General features: G+C 49.5%; 1 protein-coding gene across 3 annotated transcripts in view; it reads right to left on the bottom strand.

The window, feature by feature from the left end:
- Nucleotides 1-21,010, bottom strand: part of SMOC2 (SPARC related modular calcium binding 2) — a 160,621-nt gene that overhangs the window by 98,811 nt on the left and 40,800 nt on the right. For all 3 annotated transcript variants that reach the window (XM_025422792.3, XM_025422790.3, XM_025422791.3), the window contains exons 2-4: nt 16,079-16,250; nt 5,414-5,520; nt 4,141-4,240 (exon numbers count right to left, since the gene is read on the bottom strand). In XM_025422792.3, the coding sequence (XP_025278577.1) occupies nt 4,141-4,240; nt 5,414-5,520; nt 16,079-16,250 (379 nt within the window). The remainder of the gene's footprint in view (nt 1-4,140; nt 4,241-5,413; nt 5,521-16,078; nt 16,251-21,010) is intronic.

Below are 21,010 nucleotides of genomic sequence, written 5' to 3'. Positions count from 1 at the left end.
TGCCTCTGCCAGCCTGAGCGCCACTCACTCAGGGGCCTGGCTAGGAAGACGAAGCCGACCACTCACTTGCTGCGAAAACCTGAGTGCAGCACACACCCCAAAGTAATCACCCTTGATTACCGCTGATGACAGCAGACGGTGGGTTACCAGAAGCCCCGTGGAGTCAGTGTGGTGGGTGGGGAGCAGCACGTGGCTCCCAGTCCTCTTGGCACCATGCCGAGGCCTGGAAAAATCTACCACGTGCTCACAGACCTCGAACCTGGAGCTCTAAGTAGTCTAAGTAAAGACTGCAAGGCCCGCGAATTTCCATTCTCGGATTTGGCAGAAAATGTGGGCTCTAGAGACAAAAGATACAGTTCTAAATCCCAGGTCTATCGCTTACGAGCACAGAAGCCCCGGGGTAGAGTCCTCACCTGCAAAGGGAAGGCGACACCACTTCTGATCAGGCCGCTGTGACGCCAGCACCTGCTGGGTCCCCGTGAGCGAGCACAGCTGCCGCCTCCACTCCCGGAACGCCACGGATGCCCAACACTAATGCTGGCCGTGCCCAAATCCTCACGTGCACCTCTTCCACCCCACCCTGCCCTCCAGCCCGGGTGCATCTTTTCTCACCCAGCCCCTCAGCTCCTACACATCGACCCCTTTCCCTGCACCAAAACCCTCGGGGGATGACATTGTAGATGCATGACTCTAGGGAGGATTTAAGTCTGTGTACTACTTTCTCCAATGATATTTGCATTTTGAACTTTTTTAAATCTCCTTAAATCTGTGGAATACTGCACTCACACGTAAAGAACATAGACATACAGCATGGTACACTGTCGTTAAAGATCCAGAGAAACAGCGTCCAGGGCAGAAGGAGTCACCACGTCCAGCCTGGTCTCTGATCAGGGGCCCCCTCCCCGCCTACAACCCCTGTCCTGATCCCACTGTAACCCCTGCCTCGGTGTCCTTGTGGCTTTCTACCCAAACACATTTCTGCAAGTGCAAGAGCTGAGTTTTGTCTGGTTTTGAATTTTGAATAGACTCCTGCGTTCTGCGCTCTGGTGCTTCCTCTCAGGACCCCGGGGGAGCCACGTGTGTGTAGAGACCGAGCGGGCCACGTGGCCCATCCAGTCAGGTACCACGGATGCGCATCCACTTCCCAGATCCGGTTGTTGTAACAAACGCTGCTCTGGATGTGTCGGAGCATGTCCCCTGCTGCAAACTGAGTGCACGTCTCCGGAGTCATTCACATCCCATTACCACACGCGGAGGGCAAGCTGATTCTGCCTCAATGGCACCAGCAGCCCAGAAAGTTCCATGCTTTCATGTCCTCACCAGCACATCGTACATCACTTTTTTTCTGCCGCTGGTCGGGCGGGTGTGTAAGGGAATCTCACTGTGATGTCATTTGCATTTCCCTGGTGCTAATGAGCCTGAACCCGTTCTCCTATGTTCACTGGTCATTAGGGTTTCCTTCCTGTGTAAAATGCTGCCTATTCAAGACTTTTGACCATTTTTCTGCTAGACTGTCTTATCTCACTTTCCTTATCAATTAATAGGAATCTGGGTATTTTTGTATTAATGGCTTATAATCCAGAATTATGAAATAAAGGATGCTCCCCCTTTTGAAGGTCCCTCTGGGAGAAGTGAGAACGTGGAGGATTTGGGGGCAGGGGCTCTTCTCCGAAATCGCAAACCTGTGGATACCTTCTTCACTCCCCTGTGGCCTCACGGCGCGTTTGCATGTGTTCATAATAAGCACACATACGCACATTCTAAGTGACAGCTCCTGTTTATGGCTCTGTTTTCAGCCTCCTGTCCTGGTTTTCACAGTTTTACAGTGTGTATTTATAGGGGAAGCTTGATGTGAACTCCAGGGCGAAAGATAACTGTTGAACCCTGAGACTAAGTCAATTTTAATAAACAGGATGAAAGCCACTCTCATCATTTACAGCGAGTAGATAACACACACCAGACACAATACACCCCAGCTGATGTACCAGTGAAGGGAGGAAGATGTACCTAAACAAGACCCTGGCTGTTTGCAGATGAAAAAGTGTGAACCCCTGTGGTGCGTGTCACCATCACCACCCCACGCAGCGAAGCCCTCTCGCCCTGCTTGGCTGCATTATGTATGAGGCTCTGTCAACAGCTAGGAAGAAGCTGAAGTGTATTATGCAAAGGTTTGCCATAAACTCTTCATGCATGCATGTGTGAGCGCATGTGTGGGACTGTGTGTGTGTGTGTGTGTGTGTGTGTGTGTGTGTGACTGAGCATTGGGAGTCTGTGTGTGCACCATGCACATGTATGGGAGCTCGACCGTCCCGAAACTCCCTGGGCTCAGACGTTCTCAACAACTCCCCACAATGCTGCAGCTTCTGAGCACAGGCATCTGCTCTCCCACACACACATTTGTGTGGAATCAAAGCATGACTGCAGCTGGGCGCCCATAGACCTTTCCCGAAGTACCCTGCAAGTGATGGAATGTACTGGTCATATCAGCAGGTATGAGGTGACCCTGGCCAGGCATCTTGAAGTCACAGCCCCTAAACTGAGGCCCAGAGGTGAAAGGGACACTCACTTGCAGAAAGCAAGTCTGAAAGGAGAGTAGGCCCCAACCTCACTGCAAGTCTGACCTGAAACACTGAGTTTCCCCACTGTTCCCACACAAGAAATACCAGAACCATCATGTGAATCAAACAACCCGCACGGCCAGTGTGAAAATGGAGCATTTCTATATGGTCCAGTTATAACTACTGGTACCTGGTTTAAGAAAAACGCGAAAATGGACAGTACAGTGGTTTGATTCCAAAAACAAAATACTAGTTGGAAAATGTAAGGAATTCAGCCAATTTTGTCCCAGTTTTTCAATAAAGATCATTCAGACGCAACTTAATTTTCTAACAGTATCATTAAAATCACAGAAACAGGTATCCTCCCTGCTTTTTCCTTCGTGAAAATAAGGCTCGACGCCGAGCGGTGCCCACACGGCTGGAATAAAACGCGTATGTGAAGGTATCTTCCAGGGTGAGGGACGCATGCAGAGGCAAATAGCATGTGTTAATTTTCCTCTTTCTCTCATTTATTCCATGAGTTCGTAAAAGAATTATTAGGTGCAAATGTTAGCTCACTAAAAATATTTGTCAGCAATTTTTAGCTCTTGGATAACAAGATAGTTTTTTTTTTAAATAAATATGTTTTAATTTCACGTTATGCACACCCTGTGGCTTTTAAGTGATGACCAGTTGCTGGAAATATTAGGTTTCATGTTACTGTTAATTACAGATGTCATCATGCTGAAGCACTTAGGCATTCTGGCCTGTGCCTTGGCTCCTGGCGTAAACGTCTGAATCATGAACAGAATTCCTAATTATAAGATGTCTGACCTTAAAAAAAAAAAAAAAAAAAAAAGTCTAGAAGTAAATCCTAAGTGCAAATGTTTCAATATTTTACATGAAAAATCAGGAACACGCGTTGTGCTTCCCTGACCGTTGTCCTAAGTCCACTGTAGGAGCCTTGATGCAGAGACCATGAAGCCCCTTCACAGGTGGTCTGATGTGTCCCCCAGCCAATTAATCACAAGTCAAGCTGTAAAACAGTCTCCACCAAAAATGATCAGAATCATTTATATCATTTGGGGTAAAAGAGTAAAGGAAGATGGACTATTTCATAGGCTATACTCCTGACAGTATTTTCACTTTCGGTGGATCAAGCCCCCTTCTGAGTAATAAAAGAACACAAACTGTCTGGAAATGGACTTACAGGGAATGACCCTCTTTTTCTTTTCAAACATATACATATAAAACCATAACTTTTCTTTTTCTTTTTTTTTCCTTTTTTTTTTTTTTTTTGGCAGAGGAAACATGTGGTCATTTTCACCACTGACTCTAGTCCTTGGGGTCATTCCTAAAACACTAAGTCCCGAATCAAAGAACCTATCATAGTTCAGGCCAGAGTTTCCATTGGTAAAGGAGTCTTAAAAACATTTTTCTACTGTATTTTAGGCTTTGTCCAGAGACACTAACCCAATGCCTGTGATGCCTCACAACCACCTGCACTGGATTTCTTGTGCATTGTGAGCAGACACGGGTGGGTGACCAGAATGACAGTGGCCAGTTGTCAGTAGGCGGCCAGCCGGCCTGTTTGTGGACCTACCAGGGCACCGGGGCGTCTTGTGGGCCACGGCTGTGCCGCTGACTGGCCTCCCGTTGGGTGTGACGCACCAACAGTATCCGGTGTAGCTGTGACACTGCACCTGGAGGACAGCAGAACAGGGAGGTGAGCTTGACAGCACTGCTGGGCCACAAACCTCTCCCCTCACTGCATCATTCAGTGAGACACACGGGGTGGCCCCAGGCCCCGGGACTTTAGAGAGCACCCCCACGGCACTTGTGCTGCGTGCCAGTGCGCTGGCCACTCTGCTGTCCAGGATGTTCACCCGTCTGAGCTAGAGCCACGTCTCATGGCAAGGCAAGAGGCTGGGCCCCAGGGACTCCACAGGCATGCTCAGCGGCCCCTGCTCTGCTGCAGCAGAAGTAAGGAGAGGGGACCGCATCACTCCCTCCCCTTGGGGTCTCCTGGGGGAGTCTACCCAGCACTCCTCCACCCACCCAGGGTCTCCCCAGCATCCTTCCTGCCCCCACCAAGGTCTCCCTAGCATCCCTCACCCACCAGGATCTCCCTAGCACCCAACCCCCTCAGGGTCTCCCCGGCATCCTTCCTGCCCCCCAGTGTCTCCCTGGCATCTCTTCCTCCCAGGGTCTCCCCGGCACCCCTCCCTCCCAGGGTCTCCCTGGCATCCTTCCCTTCCAGGGTGTCTCTAGTATCCTTCCCTCCCAGGGTCTCCCCAGCATCCCTCCATCCCAGGGTCTCCCTAGTATCCCTCCGTCCCAGGGTCTCCCCTGCATCCCTCCCTCCCAGGGTCTCCCCAGCATCTCTCCCTCCAGGGTGTCTCTACTATCCTTCCCTCCCAGGGTCTCCCCGGCATCCCTCCCTCCCAGGGTCTCCCCTGCATCCCTCCCTCCCAGGGCCTCTCTAGTATCCTTCCCTCTCAGGGTCTCTCTGGCATCCCTCCCCTCCAGGGTCTCCCCAGCATCCCTCCTGCCCCTGGCCCCATCCACACCAACTGGCCAGAGAGGACCCTTCCTGCTGTGGCCACCTCCGCCCGCTTCTCCTGCCCTCCTCCTTCAGGCTCCCAAAGGCCGAGGGGTGATTGTTGTACACACACACACAATTCGGTCCTTATGGGAGGGCTCCCAGAAGATCCTACTTTGTTTCTCTGCTGAGGGCTAGGATGGTTAGCACCGCCACCCTCAGGACCGGGACCAAGGGGCACATGCGCGGGGCCCTCTCCCGGTGGAGCCCTGGCCCCCTCCCACAGCCCCCCACCCTGCTGCTCCGGCACAGAGGCCCCAGGGCACATGGTCACCTGGCTGTAGGTGCCGTCGTCGTTGCATTCTGGGATGAACACCTGCTGTAGCTCCTTCCGGGCCTGCTCCTGCGTGTACTTCCTCTCGGCCACACACCTGGATACGTCTGCAGGAGAGAGCAGAACAGAGGCGGCACTCACGCGACTGGGGGACACACGTGCTGGAGCCCCTGTGGCATGCAGGGTGCAGGCCGGAGGGCTCCCCGAGGAAGGTGGGCCTGTGCGGTAGGAAGAGCGGGGTGTGGTCTACATGGAGTGAGCAAGGCCAGGGCGGCTGGGAGAAGGCCGCTGGGCCATCCTGCCTCGAGGTGGATGTGCTCCCTGGAGAGTGAAGAAGCGCCTGCTGTGGTGCGGCAGCTGCACACGCGCTTGCTGTGGGCCTGGGTGTGTGAGTGCACCAGGTGAGGACACACCCAGGGGCCAGGTCCAGAAGTCCCGCTAGGGGCTGACCCAGTGCCCTCTGGCCTGCGCTGTTCCAGCCCAAAGCCGCAGGCCCAGGGGACCAGCCCCTTCTGAAGACCCCCTTGGCCAGGAGACCAGAGTGGCCCTTGTGTCTGTGTCACCCAGTCATAGGGTCTCAAAGCGATACTGAGGTCCTGCCCCTTCCACCTGCAAGCAGAAAATCTGACGATAAGTCAGATAAAAAATCAAATATCCTCAGCCCTCCATCCTCTCTGTCCTACACTTTCAGGCATTTGTGTTAACATCTCTATTACATAATTCAACAAAAAGGGCTCCGTTCCTACCGCTCCTTAGGGAGCTATCTCCTGGAACCAAACACATTCATAAAAAAGGAAGAGTCTACCCACATGTGAGTGTGTCCAATCTCTCTGCACATGAAGAGTTCAGGGACCCAGACCCTCAAACCAAACACGGAGATGTGTGTGTGCATGAGGGATGCACTGGCATGGGAGCGAGGCCCCTCTGCCATCCCCACAGCCTGCACCCACAGGCCTACAATGTCTGGGACCATGAGGTACATTTGGTGACGCCCGCTGCAGGCACCAGGCCTCCAGTGAAGGGCGCGGAGCTGTGAGCCCCTGGGGTCCCCTGTGTGTCCACCACGGGCCTCTCGCCCCAGAACGCCACCGCAAGTTTGTTTCCCTTCCTCGGGCCATCCTATGATGGAGCTCATTTGAGTTTTAAGACTTGAAAAGAATGGCTTTCCCAATTTTTCTAAAGTGTTTCCAGATTTAAATAACAAGTTGTCTAGATCTTAAAGGCCCTCTGGACTCAGAGAGATGCTTCTTCAAACGTGTCCCCTGGCCAGCGTCTTTAGATGGTGACTTGATTGCCTGGTAGTAGAAACGGCTGGCTGGCTATGACAGTGCCATCTGGGCACCCGCTCCAGGGCCCTGGGCCGTGGCCACAGCTCCAGCGGCGTCCGTGTGCTGAATATAGACCCTGCGTGGAACATCCTTGTCTCAGGCTTGCGTGGAGTCGTGGATGCAGGCCGCTCCGTGCATTAGGGGCTTGTACACTGCAGAAAATGGTCTTTCATCCGGGGCTCACATCCCGATCTACATTTTGGCCTGGCCAGCCAGCACTCAGCAACATGTGGTTTTAATGCAGTCTGTGTTTTAGCTGAGGACAAATCACTGCTTTGCTGGACTTCTGTCCTCATTTTTTTAGTATAACCTGTGGTTTGACTGTCTAAAAGGAAAAGTGATACGACCTCCAGCTTGCAAGGTCCCCACCAGCGTACAGATGGAATCACAAATCGTATCTAATATTTGAACCGTCATCGAACATGCCAGAAAGCATAAACTTTCCAAACAACTTGTGGACCTTATTCCTGGTTTGGATGCCTTCCTTCAAAGACTTTGCACTCACCGCCGCTCGGCTAGTCCTCTAACAGGCAGCCCTCACATCGGACACAAGATTAAATTCCAAGTTTTCATCTGGCACATTGCTGACCGTGTAGCCACAGGGAACGAGACAGCAACACGAATCTGCAGTCTGTGTCAGCCATCCCTCAAAAATAAAAGTGCTGTGTGCCTGCACCACCTGTAGATATTCTAAATCAGGCCCTTTTCCATGGAGAAGAGTCTGGACGGCAGCCCACCAGGTCAACTCTACTCAAACATGCAAAAACACCAGGAATTTCACCCAAAAGTAGTAACACCTCCTTTTGTTCTCTTTAGTTTGTTACTTGTTTTTTTTTTTTTTAAGATTTATTTATTTATTTATTTATTTATTTATTTATTTATTTATTTATTTATTTATGATAGACAGACAGAGAGAGAGGCAGAGACACAGGAGGAGGGAGAAGCAGGCTCCATGCCTGGAGCCCCACACAGGACTCGATCCTGGGACTCCAGGATGGCACCCTGAGCCAAAGGCAGGCGCTAAACCGCTGAGCCACCCAGGGATCCCCAAGTTCGTTACTTGTTTTACTACAGTCAGAACACTGCACGTGAGATCCACCTTTCTAACAAGTGGTTCACTACGGTGCCATGTCCCTGGTGACCCTGGGTAGGCGACACGTCCCCTGTGTCCTTAACTTTAAACCCTCGCATGGTAAGCGTATACACACTTGGGCTAAATCAAACGCCTCTCTTTACAGAAATCCAAGTAATAAGCTCAGCGAGATGAGAGGCGAGACTGAACGTTTTCTGGTTGGTGACTCGGTCTGATTTGAGCCTGGTGCTGTGTGATCTCTGAGGTCCAGACAGACCTCACGGCGGCAGCTCGTGGCCCAGTGCAGGCCCAGCACGGACCAGGCTGGCCTCAGAACAGGGGAGCTGGATGAGCAGAGGCTACCAGACAAAGCAGGCACGCTCTCTTGGGGCGGTGGCCACAGAAATGCTGGCCCTACGAGTGACATGCCTTTTATTTGTATTGGCATCCAATGAAGGCAGACACTGTGTTTCAAAGGTTGTAATATTTTATCCAGCCATAATTTTGAAGGCCAGACTCTGAGAAAAATTAAGGATTCTGTGCTGCAAAGCTCTTTGCATAAATAGAACATTCTTTTTCCCTCCTTAATATAGGTGGATGTGCTGTGATAAAAGACCGGCAGGAAGGGCAAGGCACCCCGTCCGCCCATCCAGCGCAGGTCAGCTAGGGCAGCCGTGTTGTAAGTCTTGGCCAGAGCACTCTAGGACTGGTGGGGGAAGAAACAGAGTATCCCTTTTAAACGAGTATTATCATTTTAAATGCAGAGAGATAGAAACAAATTATAACAGGAAAACCTTTAGTACATAATCGGGGTTGCCAAGTCATACAGGAAAAAAATTAGATACACTGCAAACTATTGCAAGAATATATTACTCAGTTTTGACAGCGTTTATACACGAAAAACTGATCACAACCATCTGCACGATCATGGATAACCACATGTATCAATGCATCAAAACAGACCATTGTGAAGCCATCACCAAGTCCCCTTTACCAATCTGAGTGCAACCTGCCCAGGACACACCGCCCGACACTATGCTGAGATCCTCCTGGTCTGCTGATGAATGTAGGCATTGCTAAGGCAGAGGGAGGATTTGTTTCCACAAAACATCCTAAAAAGTTCTGTCGAGGTACTGATGGCAGCTCGAACGTGAAAGCAATGGTGCTAGCTCTAGTCCTGTCTACTTCGGTCAGAAAAAAGGACATTTCTAACGTCGGACCTATTGGAATGCCATCAAAGAGCTAAGGTAAATGTGAGTTGCATAGGGCTTCTGCAAGAGACAAACACAGATATGATTGAAAGTCCTAGCACAGGGCAGCCCCGGTAGCTCGACGATTTAGTGCCGCCTTTGGCCCAGGGCGTGATCCTGGAGACCCGGAATCGAGTCCCACGTCGGGCTCCCTGCTTGGAGCCTGCTTCTCCCTCTGCCTGTGTCTTTGCCTCTCTCTCTCTCTCTCTCTGTCTCTCGTGGATAAATAAAATCTTAAAAAAAAATCCTAGCACACCCCGTATGTCGTGCCTGCCTCAGATAGCCTGCTGTGGGCAGAAGGAAGTGTAGCTGAGGTGTGGCAGGTGCCGACAGGGACCCAGTCTAAAAACTGGACAGAGAGTCACACACACATACACACAGGCATGTGCACACAGAGACACACACATGTACACAGACACACTGGCACATATACACACACACAGACACACGAGCATATGCACATGCAGACACATACATGCACAGATACACTGGCATGTGTACACTCAGACACACAGCACACACACCTTCATATACATACACACATGTGCATGTGCACACATGACTCACAGATACACACATGCACACACCTACATATACATATGCACAACATACTCAGACACATACATGTGCAGGCACATACATGCACAGACACACACCCACATGCACATACACACATATGTGTACACACAGGTACATGCACAGATACACATGCACATATATACACACATGTGCATGGAGATATACATGCACAGATGCACACAGATATACACACATGCACACACACAAACACAGACACAGAGATATTCATGAGTGCGCGCACACACACACACACCTATATTCTACATAGACTACTTTTATGGGAAAATCTGTATTATTGAAGAAAATAACAGCAGGCTATCAACTAATTTATAGTAACCGAACCACACTCTGATCCTGCTGTTTTCTATGTGTTCACAAAGCCTCCAGGCGAAGCTCCACATTGCCCTGGCTTCCCAAGGCAATGTCACCAGAAGCCTAAGGAAACAGCAGGCAAGGGAGTTTCTGAGCCTGTTTCATGACTCCCTGCATGTAAACCAAGGCTCGTTAGGAACAACTCTTAGTGTTCATCGGATCCCACTGCCCTGTCAGAGAGCCGAGAGGCTGGTGTGGACGTGTGGCCCCCGGCCAGTCGGTGAGAGAAACAGCAGGTGCGCCTGGGCCCAGCCCCCCCCTCGCACGGGTCTGTGATTGTCGCCCGTGAGAGCAGGCCTCAGAGCACCAGGAAGCCTGCAGGTGCAGGTGCTGGCACCTCCCCTCCCTGACCCCGACCAGCAGCATGAGGGCTCTGACAGCCACGATCCCAGCATCCACATGGGGAACCAGCAGCGAGGAGAGGCCACACAATCCTCGCGCCCCACGTGAGGGGTCCGAGGCTGCAGGACAGTTACTCCTGTCAGGTTTACATCACATTTTCGATAAAATTAATGTAAAAATAGAGGACGTTCATGGCAACACCCAACCCAATACGGAGTGACATAGCCCTCTGGGCTTCACAGAAATCCCACCTGACAGCCTGGCTGGTTTCAGGGAGGACGAGCCCCGCTGAGGCTCACACACCACCACCGCCCAGCCCCCCCACCGGCCTGGGATGCAGGTGCACAGAGCTAGGGCTGCCCTCCTGTCGGGGTTGTCAGACCACACCAGAACCCAATGTCACCAAGCAGCCCCCTGGTAGGCTGCCCTTGGATGGCATGTCTGCAGGGGAAGGTGCTGGGGCCACTGGAGTGCTCTCTCCTTCAAGGCTGGGGGCTCCGCTGTGTGTTCTTCATCGTCAGAGGGTCCCCCGTGCATATGCATCAGCCCCCACACGGCTGCTCCCACTGCCACCCACAAGCCCCACATGGCCACCCATCTCTGCAGAGCTGCGGGGAAGGTTCCAGGACAGATGGCAGTGGCATGAGGCCTCTGCAGGGGCCACACGGTCCTGGGGACACAGGGTTTTCCAGAACAGCAATAAGATAAAGGCTTTGTCACAGCACAATGACCAGGGACGGAAGGCCCTAGAAGCACATGTTCAGCCTTCTACGCCAGTAATAATTACTGCTTGTCCGGAGGAAGCCCTGTGTATGTGTCACTCGGGGTTCTCGATGGGAAAAAACAAGACTCTGAAACCTCAGCAAACACAGCAGTTATTATGAATGAGAACCATTCATCTGTCCCTGTTGTGAGGATGCAATCTGCCTCCACAGTGACACTGCGGAGGTCCCACACGTCCTGGCCCGAGTGCCGTGGGCTCAACAGGGGCGCTCGCTGGGGACTCGTTGAGGGTTCCCCGTGGGCTCGTGGACACTGCAGCCTCGCTCAGGCGGTCACGACAGAGGACCGCAAGATGCTGGCAGCAGACAAGAGTGGGGCAGGATCAGGAGCATTTTGTAACGATGTTTACCTAGAGGCCACACGAGGAGGTCCCCTTCCTCAGAAACTCCTCGTTCAGGATCCCTGGGTGGCTCAGCGGTTTGGCACCTGCCTTTGGCCCAGGGCGTGATCCTGGGGTCCTGGGATCTGAGTCCCGCATTAGGCTCCCAACGTGGAGTCTGCTTCTCCCTCTGTCTGTGTCTCTGCCTCTCTCTCTCTCTCTCTCTCTCTGTCTCTCGTCTCTCATGAATAAATGAATAAAATCTTAAAAAAAAAAAAGAAAGAAAGAAACTCCTTGTTCATGGGATTCCCCAAGACAGCTATCCCTGTGAGAGTTCCATTATCACTTTGTTTCTAGAAACCTCCACAGACTTCCATGCCTCCTGGCATTAGACTCTTCTTCCTCTTCCTTTTTTTGGGGGGGGGCGGGGGTGGGTTTTTTTAATTTAATCTCGGAAATTTTGTTGAAAAGAAAGACAGCTCTAATTGTCTCAGATCAAAAGAAAAATATTAATATGTTTGCTAAGTTCTGAAAACACAAACTCCACAGATTTCTAAGAAAATATGAGAAACATCCATCAGCGTAAACCACTGCATTTCTACTCAAGGTCAACAGGTCATAACATCGAAATCATCAAACATTTTAACCCAACCTAATTAAATATGGACTAAAATATTTTAATTGTTGTTTTCAAACTAGTACATTTGAAACAGACAGGCCTATGGAACCCAGTCCCCAGTCCATGAAAATGCCCTCAAAATATGCAGTTTCCCATCTGTGGAATTGACCCTATGGTGCACTAGCCTATTTCAATGCTGGGAATGATTTAGAGAAAAAATCCGGATGGTTATTGGTATCACATGAAGTGGTGTAAAGGGACATTCGGTCTTGTGCACCCTCTGTCCCAGTCAGACAAGCAAGCTTTTGAGCTGGCTGTGTTTCGAATCTGCAATATCCATGCCCTTAGGTGATGGGGGTGGGGGGTAGCAGCATACTCGGCCCTGTGGCAGCAGGATTCCTGTCCCTGGGCCACATCTACCCTGGTGCTCACCTTACCTCCTCCCACTCACCAGGAACCACCTTCTCCCTGTCGGCACCCTGGACAGCTTGGGTGTTGCCTGCTGGACATCGAGGGCAGGGTTGGTAAGCGGAACTTCTACCAAGGCATCCAAATTTTTGTCAGATTGATGTGTTTGGAACAAGAACACACTAATTAGACACAGAACAGGAGGAGCAGTCCTTACACAGATGCCGCTTCTTTGATGCCAGGTTTCTATAAACCGTGATCAAACTGCTTCCATGCTGAGGCCCATTGCAAATCATTTTTTTAGAATTCCAGGATGGTGAACAGCCAGTGTTATATTAGTGTCAAGTGTACGATCTGATGATTCACCAATTCTACACATTACTCAGTGCTCATCGAGACAAGTGTGTTCCTTCATCCCCATCACGTCTTCCCCATCCCTCCATCTCCTATCCACTGGTGACCAGCAGTGTGTTCTGGAAAGTTAAGAGTCTACTTCTTGGTTTCTCCCTCTTCCTCCTTTTTTTTTTCCTTTGCTCATTTGTCTTGTTTCTTAAATTCCACATATGAGTGAAATCATATAATTGTCTTTCTCTGACTTATTTGACTAAGCATAATACTCTCTAGGTCCTTCCCATCATTGTAAATGGCAGGATTTCATTCATTTTGATGGATGAGTAATATTCCATCGTATATACAGATCACATCTTCTTTATCCATTCATCAGTCGACGGACATCTGGGCTGCTTCCATAATTTGGCTATTGTGGATAGTGCTGCTATAAACATAGGGATGTGTGTATCCCTTTGAATTAGTGTGTTTTTGTATCCTTTGGGTAAATACCCAGTAGTGTAATTACTGGATCATAGGGTAGCTCTATTTTTAACTTCTTGAGGAATCTCCATAACATTTTCCACAGTGGCTGCACCAGTTTGCATTCCCACCATCAGTGCACGAGGGTTCCCCTTTCTCTGCATCCTCGCCAACACCTGTTGTTTCTTGGGTTGCTGATTTCAGCCATTATGACATCTCATCATGGTTTTGATTTCATTGTTGAGCATCATTTCACATGTCTGTTGGCCATCTAGATGTCTTCTTTGGAAAAATGTCCGTTCATGTTTTCTGCCCATTTTTTATTGGACTATTGGGGGTTTTGGTGTTGAATTGTGTAAGTTCTTTATATATTTTGACTACTAACCCCTTATTAGATATGTCATTTGTATGAGAGACTCCTAACTCTGGGAAACGAACTAGGGGTGGTAGAAATGGAGGTGGGTGGGGGGTGGGGGTGACTGGGTGACAGGCACTGAGCGGGGCACTTGATGGGATGGATGAGCACTGGGTGTTATTCTATATGTTGGCAAATTGAACACTAATAAAAAATAAATTTAAAAGACAAACAAACAAACAAACTCAGATGCATGTCAGTCAGGACCTTCTACTGATGGACCTCAATCTAGGTTTTCTGCCGTAAGTAGCTTGCACTCTGACCCAAATAAACAGTCATTTTGACTAAAAAAAAAAAAAAAAAAGATATTTCATTTGTAAATATCATCTCCCATTCAGTAGGTTGCCTTTTATTTTTATTGATTGTTTCTTTCCCTGTGCAAAAGATTTATTTTGATGAAATCCCAATAGTTTGTTTTTGTTTTTCTTGCCTCAGGAGACATATCCAGAAAAATGCAAATCATTATAACCCCCAGACAACTGTCTGGGCACACCATCCTTACTAGTAAAATGTGTAAGAACTCCTGGAGTGGTCTGTATTGAAAAGCAAAGTGGAACAAAGCAGGAATGGTGGTTTCTGATGAGCAGGAGTGCTTGGGCTTAAAAATCGCTTCTCCAAAAACTATTTCATCACCAAGTACCTGGGCTAACTCAGTCTTTGTTGAAGGCAGAGTAAACAAATTTCTAGTGTTGGGGGCTGCCATTTGGGAGGCTTTGGAGGTCCTGTTTTCATGGCCCCAGATGGGGGAGCTGCCCTCTGAGCACTGGAGACCCTCGGTTTCACTTTGCCTCATGAGGTACAAGCTCTCTTGGTCACTGCAGGTCCCTGAAACCCACATGGGAGATTGTCGGAGGAGAGCTGGGTGGGGAGAGCACTAAGGTTCTGGAAAGTCTCCCACAGGCCATTTTGGAGAATGGAGGAGGCTGTCCACAGCCTTGATGATGGCATTATGAACTGAAGGTTCTTGCAGAGCCACTGAATGTCTAGGAACTAGAGGTCAATCAAAGGCAGGGAGAGGGCCTGGAGGTCACCAACAGTGATATCCTCCCATGCTCATCCAGGTTACTCTTCAGGGAACCATTCATAACAAGAAGCATTAGTTAGTTTACTAAGTGTCACTGCAGGCATCCCTCATTTCACTGTTTTTCCTCTTAGTGTGCTTCTCAGATATTGCAAATGAAGGTCTGTGGCAAACTAGCATCGAGTGTGTCTACTGGCGCCATGTTTCCAACAGCTTTTGCTCACTTCTATCTCTGAGCCAGAAATGTGATTCTTGCAATTTTTCAAACCTTTTCATCATAACTATATTTGTTTGGTGATCTGTGATCAGCGATTATAAATTACTGAAAGCTCAGGTGAGGGTAGCTTTGGTGGTAAGGAGCCCAACCCGCCATGTCTCAGGCACACCCACAGTGAATAACTTCAGAATCTATTGGGAAAAATCAGGCTGGTTCTAAGCAGTCATTCAACTTCAGAATCATACAGAATGAAGCTGCCTCAAGAGTATCAGTTGTTCACTTGAGTAAACAAAGATTTCATGTGTCTGTATCTCTATCAAGTGAATCTGAGGCTTTACACTCAAGTCTTCTCTGAAGAAATCAGAAACAGTATATGGTTTACTGAAACCTAATGGCCCCTGAGAAAACAAGTCCGAGGACAAAACATGATACAGAACTCTGGAAACTCAGGGGATGAGATTTGATAAATTATTTTCTTCTGTTTTCTACAAGTGGGAATGGATATATTTTTTAAGACTTTATTTATTTATTCATGAGAGACCCAGAGAGAGAGGCAGAGACACAGGCAGAGGAAGAAGCAATTTCCCTGCAGGGAGCCCAATGTGGGACTCGATCCCAGGACCCGAGGATCATGACCTGAGCCAAAGGCAGATGCTCAACCACTAAGCCACCCAGGTGCCCCAGAATGGATATTTAAGGAGAAAAAAAATTTTTTTTCACTTATAAAAATCTTTTTTTAAAGGTATGTTCTGCTCTCTTCCATCCCTCAAAGACAGACAGAGCAAGTCCTAGCTACAACCAAGACTCCAGCTTGCTACCTCTAAATGTGACACTTCAATATGCTTTTTATGGTGGATGACATATATAAGTATATATAATTCAATGAAATAATTTCAAATGCTGCCAATTTGAACTATCCTAAGGGAAGAGCATTAAACATCTTTAAAAGATGCCTCTGCTCCTGAGAGTCCCAGAAACTACTCTTCTTCTTTACACACCTGAAAAGAAAAAACATCACACACCTAAAGCCCTTGAGCTTTTACATGTAGCAAAGATGTAGATAAAATGCATGGCCTTACCCATCCACGGTTGACCAACAAGTGTCTGAAGAAATGATCACACCAGCTTACCTCTGCAATTTCCTCGATAAGCAATCTCTAGCTGAGGGTCCTTGCATTTGGCACGCTGGAACTCACAGCGAGACAAGAAGGTCCTGCCGTCGGACGCGCAGAGGGGCTTCTGAGAGGAGCCCCCACAATCCAGGCTGCAGTCCTTGTCTTTGTCTTGGTCAACTCGCAAAAACTTGGGGAAGAAAAAAAAAAAGAAGCCAGACACATGTAAAAAGGCATTCTGCAGCGCAGCCAATGACAGAAGTCTGCCCGAGGCCACGGCCCATGGCAGGGGGGCTGCCAGGAACATCGCAGGGACCCCTAAAAATCCCAGCTGGGGGCTGCCACGGTCTCTACAACCTTTCATCTCCAAACCAGCACCCGTGGCCGGATTCCCACATGCGACACTAAGTGGTGCAGGAAGCTGTTACACCTGCTGTGGGGTGCGCAGGAGTGCTGCGGGACTGGCACCAGCCTGAATGACATAGTTGGCCTTTTAATTTCTAAACTGGCTTCCCAGCCCCTCCTGCCCGATCCCTGTCTTGACCCAGCCTGGAAGTTGCCGCGGAGAGCCAGGAGTCCACGGGGTGGGTAATGGGAGGAAGGCACTGTAACTACCTGTATCCCAGCCACCGTGTCTTCCCCACTTGCTTGAACTAGATTACCATCTTCTGAATAAGTACCCAAGCCTCTGGGAACCGCTGGGAGCCCCTGGGTACCCCTGGGAGGCCACTGATTCCCACGACATGCCCAGCAGCACTGCACACATGCATACCTCACCCCCAGCATGAAGTGGACACACAGGCCAGGGGGCCTGTTCTCACCCCGTATGGCAGGTACGTGCAAGCACAGGACCACGAGGGAGCCCACGGAGATGCCCGTGCTCCCCCTGCCTGCTCCAGGGTCCCCGTCCTGGCCTCGGCCCCTCCCGATGCCCAGACCCCACCACGGAGCCAGCAGGGTCTTCCCAGGGCCCACCTGCCCCACACCTGCACTCGGTGGACAATCCCACTGCACACCGTCCAGCCTCACACCTGTGCAGCCCCCGTCATGTCGGGCGGGACAGCGAGCGTGAAGGTGGAGTCAGGAAGCACCCAGGGAGGCTCCGTACTCCGGGATAAACGGATCTCCATGGGCCTTTGCCTACTGGCGTATCCCCTGCCCCACGGACGTGTTTTCTCTGACCTATGGAGCATTAGCAATTCATTAGAGAAAAGGAAGGAAGGAAAAAGTAGGAAACAGAGCTGTGGTTATTCTTTTCAAAGATTTTATTTATTAGAGAGAGAGAGAACACGAGCAGGGGTAGCAGCAGCAGAGGGAGAAGCATACTTCTGGGCAGGGAGCCCAGTTGGGACTCGACCCCAGGACCCTGAGATCATGACCTGAGCCTAAGGCGGATGCTTCACCAACGGAGGCGCCCAGGCGCGGGAGAGCTGTCGTTATTTCTGAGCACCGCTCGGTGGAGGTTGGCCCTCTGACTACTGAGCGTGTATCTGAACAGGTTTACTTGTCATTGTGAGTCCCAGTAATATTTATGAGGTAGAGAACCTGTGTTCAGAACAGCTTGTTCCCTCTCGGAGTCCAAGCTGGGGAAGTAGGAACGGGGTTCAGATGCTGAGGGACCCTCATTCACTTTTTCCCTCATCAGTACAAGAAAAAAAAAATTCTCAAATTTAAGATACTCCATTCCTTAAAAGGTAGCATAACTCCCCCCATGAAGCTCTGGGAGGTCTTTGCTGGCACTGTTTCCAGGGTGACCCAGGGCTGCCACTGAGACAGAGCACAAGGGAAGGAGGAAGGGCCCTAATCATGGTCCTGGGAGGGAAGGGCCGAGGGCACGGGCACCAGGAAGGTGTGACACGGACATCCCAGAACTCAGGGGGGCTGGGGAAGGTGGCTGAGTCCCTGATGTCTGGACAAAGGCTCAGGCCATGAGACAGGTGACAGCCCCAGAAGGCAACAGGGTCTTCCCTCAGCGGGGCCCAGGACATGGCAGGGACGCCCTGTTCTAACTTGCTCCAGCAGCATGCCCTAATGTTTCCTGAGAACAAGCTCTCTTGCTACAATGATGTGTGCTGCCTTTAGCCGAGAGGCAAGTGAAAACAGATCGTTGCTTTCTCGCGGTCGTGCAAAACTTTGTTCTTTTACTTAAAAAAGGGCCACACAAGCACGTAAGAACGTTTGATTGAATGTGTCTCTATGGAGTTTTAAGGCCTGGTTTTCTCACTTTGCCTCAAGTGTGTTTTAACTTTCCAGCCACAGAGGTGCAGGTCTGGGGGCTCCCCAGCTCCCGGGAGATGCCCACACTTCAGCACAGTGTACCTGAGGAGGTGCGTCCACCCACTGCAATGTCACTTCCAATCTTGCCCAGTTTTCCCCTTACCTCTTTCCTCCCAGAAAGCTCCGGGGAGTTTTGATAGACGTCCTCTCAGAACACATAGCTCAGCCCTACAGTGGAGCATCATGCAAGGGAGAGACAGAGACAGAGAGATAGAGACAGAGACAAACCAAAGACAGAGACAGGAGACAGAGAGCCTGTGAAAGCAGGAGCCCACCTGAGGGAGTCAGGTGCTCAGGACCAGTCCCGCCCCATCAGCCACGCCCACCCATTTCAGCTCAAAGCTACAAGTCACCCAAATCCCACTAAGTGTGATGTGTATGAGGTGGTCCATTTGCATCTCCTGAAACCCTAAGTTAGGAAATGCAGATTACTTACGGTAAGACATTGTAATTATCATTTTCTCCAAAGAGACAGACAGATTCTACAACTTACAATAAAACAAAAAAAAGAAGGAAAGAAAGCCTAACATTCAGGCATTTGGAATTTGACCATAATTCTTGATAATTTAATGGTGTAGAACTAACAATGGAGCTTTTCTTTATCAGAAATAAGAGAACACACACTTTACTACGCACGTTTCTCCCCCTCCCCACTTTTAATGGCAGTTACATTCCAAGGAGACAGTGCACAGAGGAAAATGAGCTTTTACCCAGGCTATATTCTTTAACCAACAAAGGCCGTAAAAGGGAAATAAAACAGCCCTATTTTAAATAATTCACTGTTTGTTAAAAGGACTTGGTTGAGGGTCTTCAAACTAGTTAAGATAAAAGGTAATTTGTCAAATTTAGAAGGAAATCAGACATTGAGTGACATGAAGAAAGACCTCAGAGTTCCAGGGGTCCCCAGGTCTTTAATGTTAACAAAGCGGCACTGTTTGCCCAAGTGCAAGGACAGTGGCGGGAGGAAGCGGCAGAGGGTGCCCGAGCAGTGTCTGTCTGGACACCATGGAGTCCTGCATGGAAAATAGATAAGTCCAAGGCAAATGGATCACAAACACAGTCCACATTTTGCTTACTAAATCGAAGGTGTGAGCCAGAGGGAGAGTTAGAACAAAACCCAAACACTGAAGAAACGGGTTCAAACACTCTGTAAATATTCATGTGGATGGATTTTCCCACAGAGATGTTGATTTAAGACTTTTTTTTTAACTGTTTATGCTATGGGATAGCATTAAGAAATACATTGCTCTGCAGCTGTAAGATTCACAAAAGCAAGAACTTTTTAAATCAGAGGTCACTCAAAAGTGAGTATAGCTTCCAAGTATGTTTGCTTAATCTGTAGGCGAATCTCACCCTGGGGACTGGGGGTGCAGGGGCACAATAAGGGCATCGGCGAAGCGTGCACCCCCACTGGGGCATAAGACGGAGTAATTCTGAAAGCCAGTGAAGGACAGGTATGAGCGTGTTCACAAACACAAGTGTGTTCTAAGGCACAACATCTCCACTTCAAGCTCTGAGCTTCCTCAGATTCCAGGACAGAGTTCCCTGCCTTTTTAGTGAGTCCGAGACCCGAAATCCATGATGCCAATGTGGAGATCTTGTTGTCACATCTACAAGTACACTTATAGGGTAGAGTGAAGCCAGCTGGGTACTTGCTGCAGGGTGCTTCTCCCAGAGAGACTGCTGTCACACTCACTCATTCACGCGCTAGAGGCAATACAAACCGAGTCAGATCCAGCTTTAAATAAAATCATTAATTATTGAGCGACTGCTCTCTACCTCCTCTGGTCTAAAGAATGGTGGGATTCAAAAGAGGGCCTGCTCTTGTATAGCTTACAATTTTGGGGGCAGAAAATCTAGGACCACAGATGATCACCACCAGGTCATCTGGGACCATTCATGATCACCCCACCTTCTGGGACCACAGATAATCACCACCACATCATCTGAGACCACAGATGATCACCACCAGGTCATCTAAGACCACAGATGATCACCTCCAGGTCATCTAGGACCACAGATGATCAGTACCAAGTCATCTGGGACCTCAGATGATCGCCAGGTCATTTGGGACCACCCATGATACACACTATCTGGGACCACCCATGGTCACCAGGTCAGGAGGAAGTAGCAGGTTTTTCAAGGATCATGCAGGAAGAAAATGAAGGGTCAGCCCTCCTCTCACAGTCAATGCTGAAAGGATGCCTATGACAAGAGGACCTAACTGATGGGGGGCAACAGGTGTGAGATGGGATGATGCAGGGGCTGGTGCAAAGCCCCTGAGTACCAAACCCCAGGAGGATTGTCCACTTTGTGTGGGGATCCAAGACAGAGCTCTCAGGGCTGGAAAGCCTCCAGGACACAGTCTGGACAATTTTGATGAGACGCTCAGGTATACAGGTTCTGGATGCTTCTTATGGTCAGGAGTGACATGGAAACACACAGTCCAGACCCAATATGATGAAAGCAGGAGTATAGAAACTGCTACTTTTCTCTTTATTTATTTGCACTGCCTTCACCGTTGGCATGGACGGAAGACTTTCTATAACTGTTATTATAGACTCCTTGCTGGCTTTTGGCCCCGTGACCCATTGTTCCTGAAATTCTTCTAGCTCCTCTGTGGACATCTCCTTCTGCATGGTGAGGTTTCAGTTCCAGCCCACAACTGAGGAT

Source organism: Canis lupus, chromosome 1, assembly GCF_003254725.2.
Source record: "Canis lupus dingo isolate Sandy chromosome 1, ASM325472v2, whole genome shotgun sequence".
Classification (NCBI taxonomy): Eukaryota; Metazoa; Chordata; class Mammalia; order Carnivora; family Canidae; genus Canis; species Canis lupus.
This window is presented reverse-complemented; position numbering and strand designations above follow the sequence as displayed.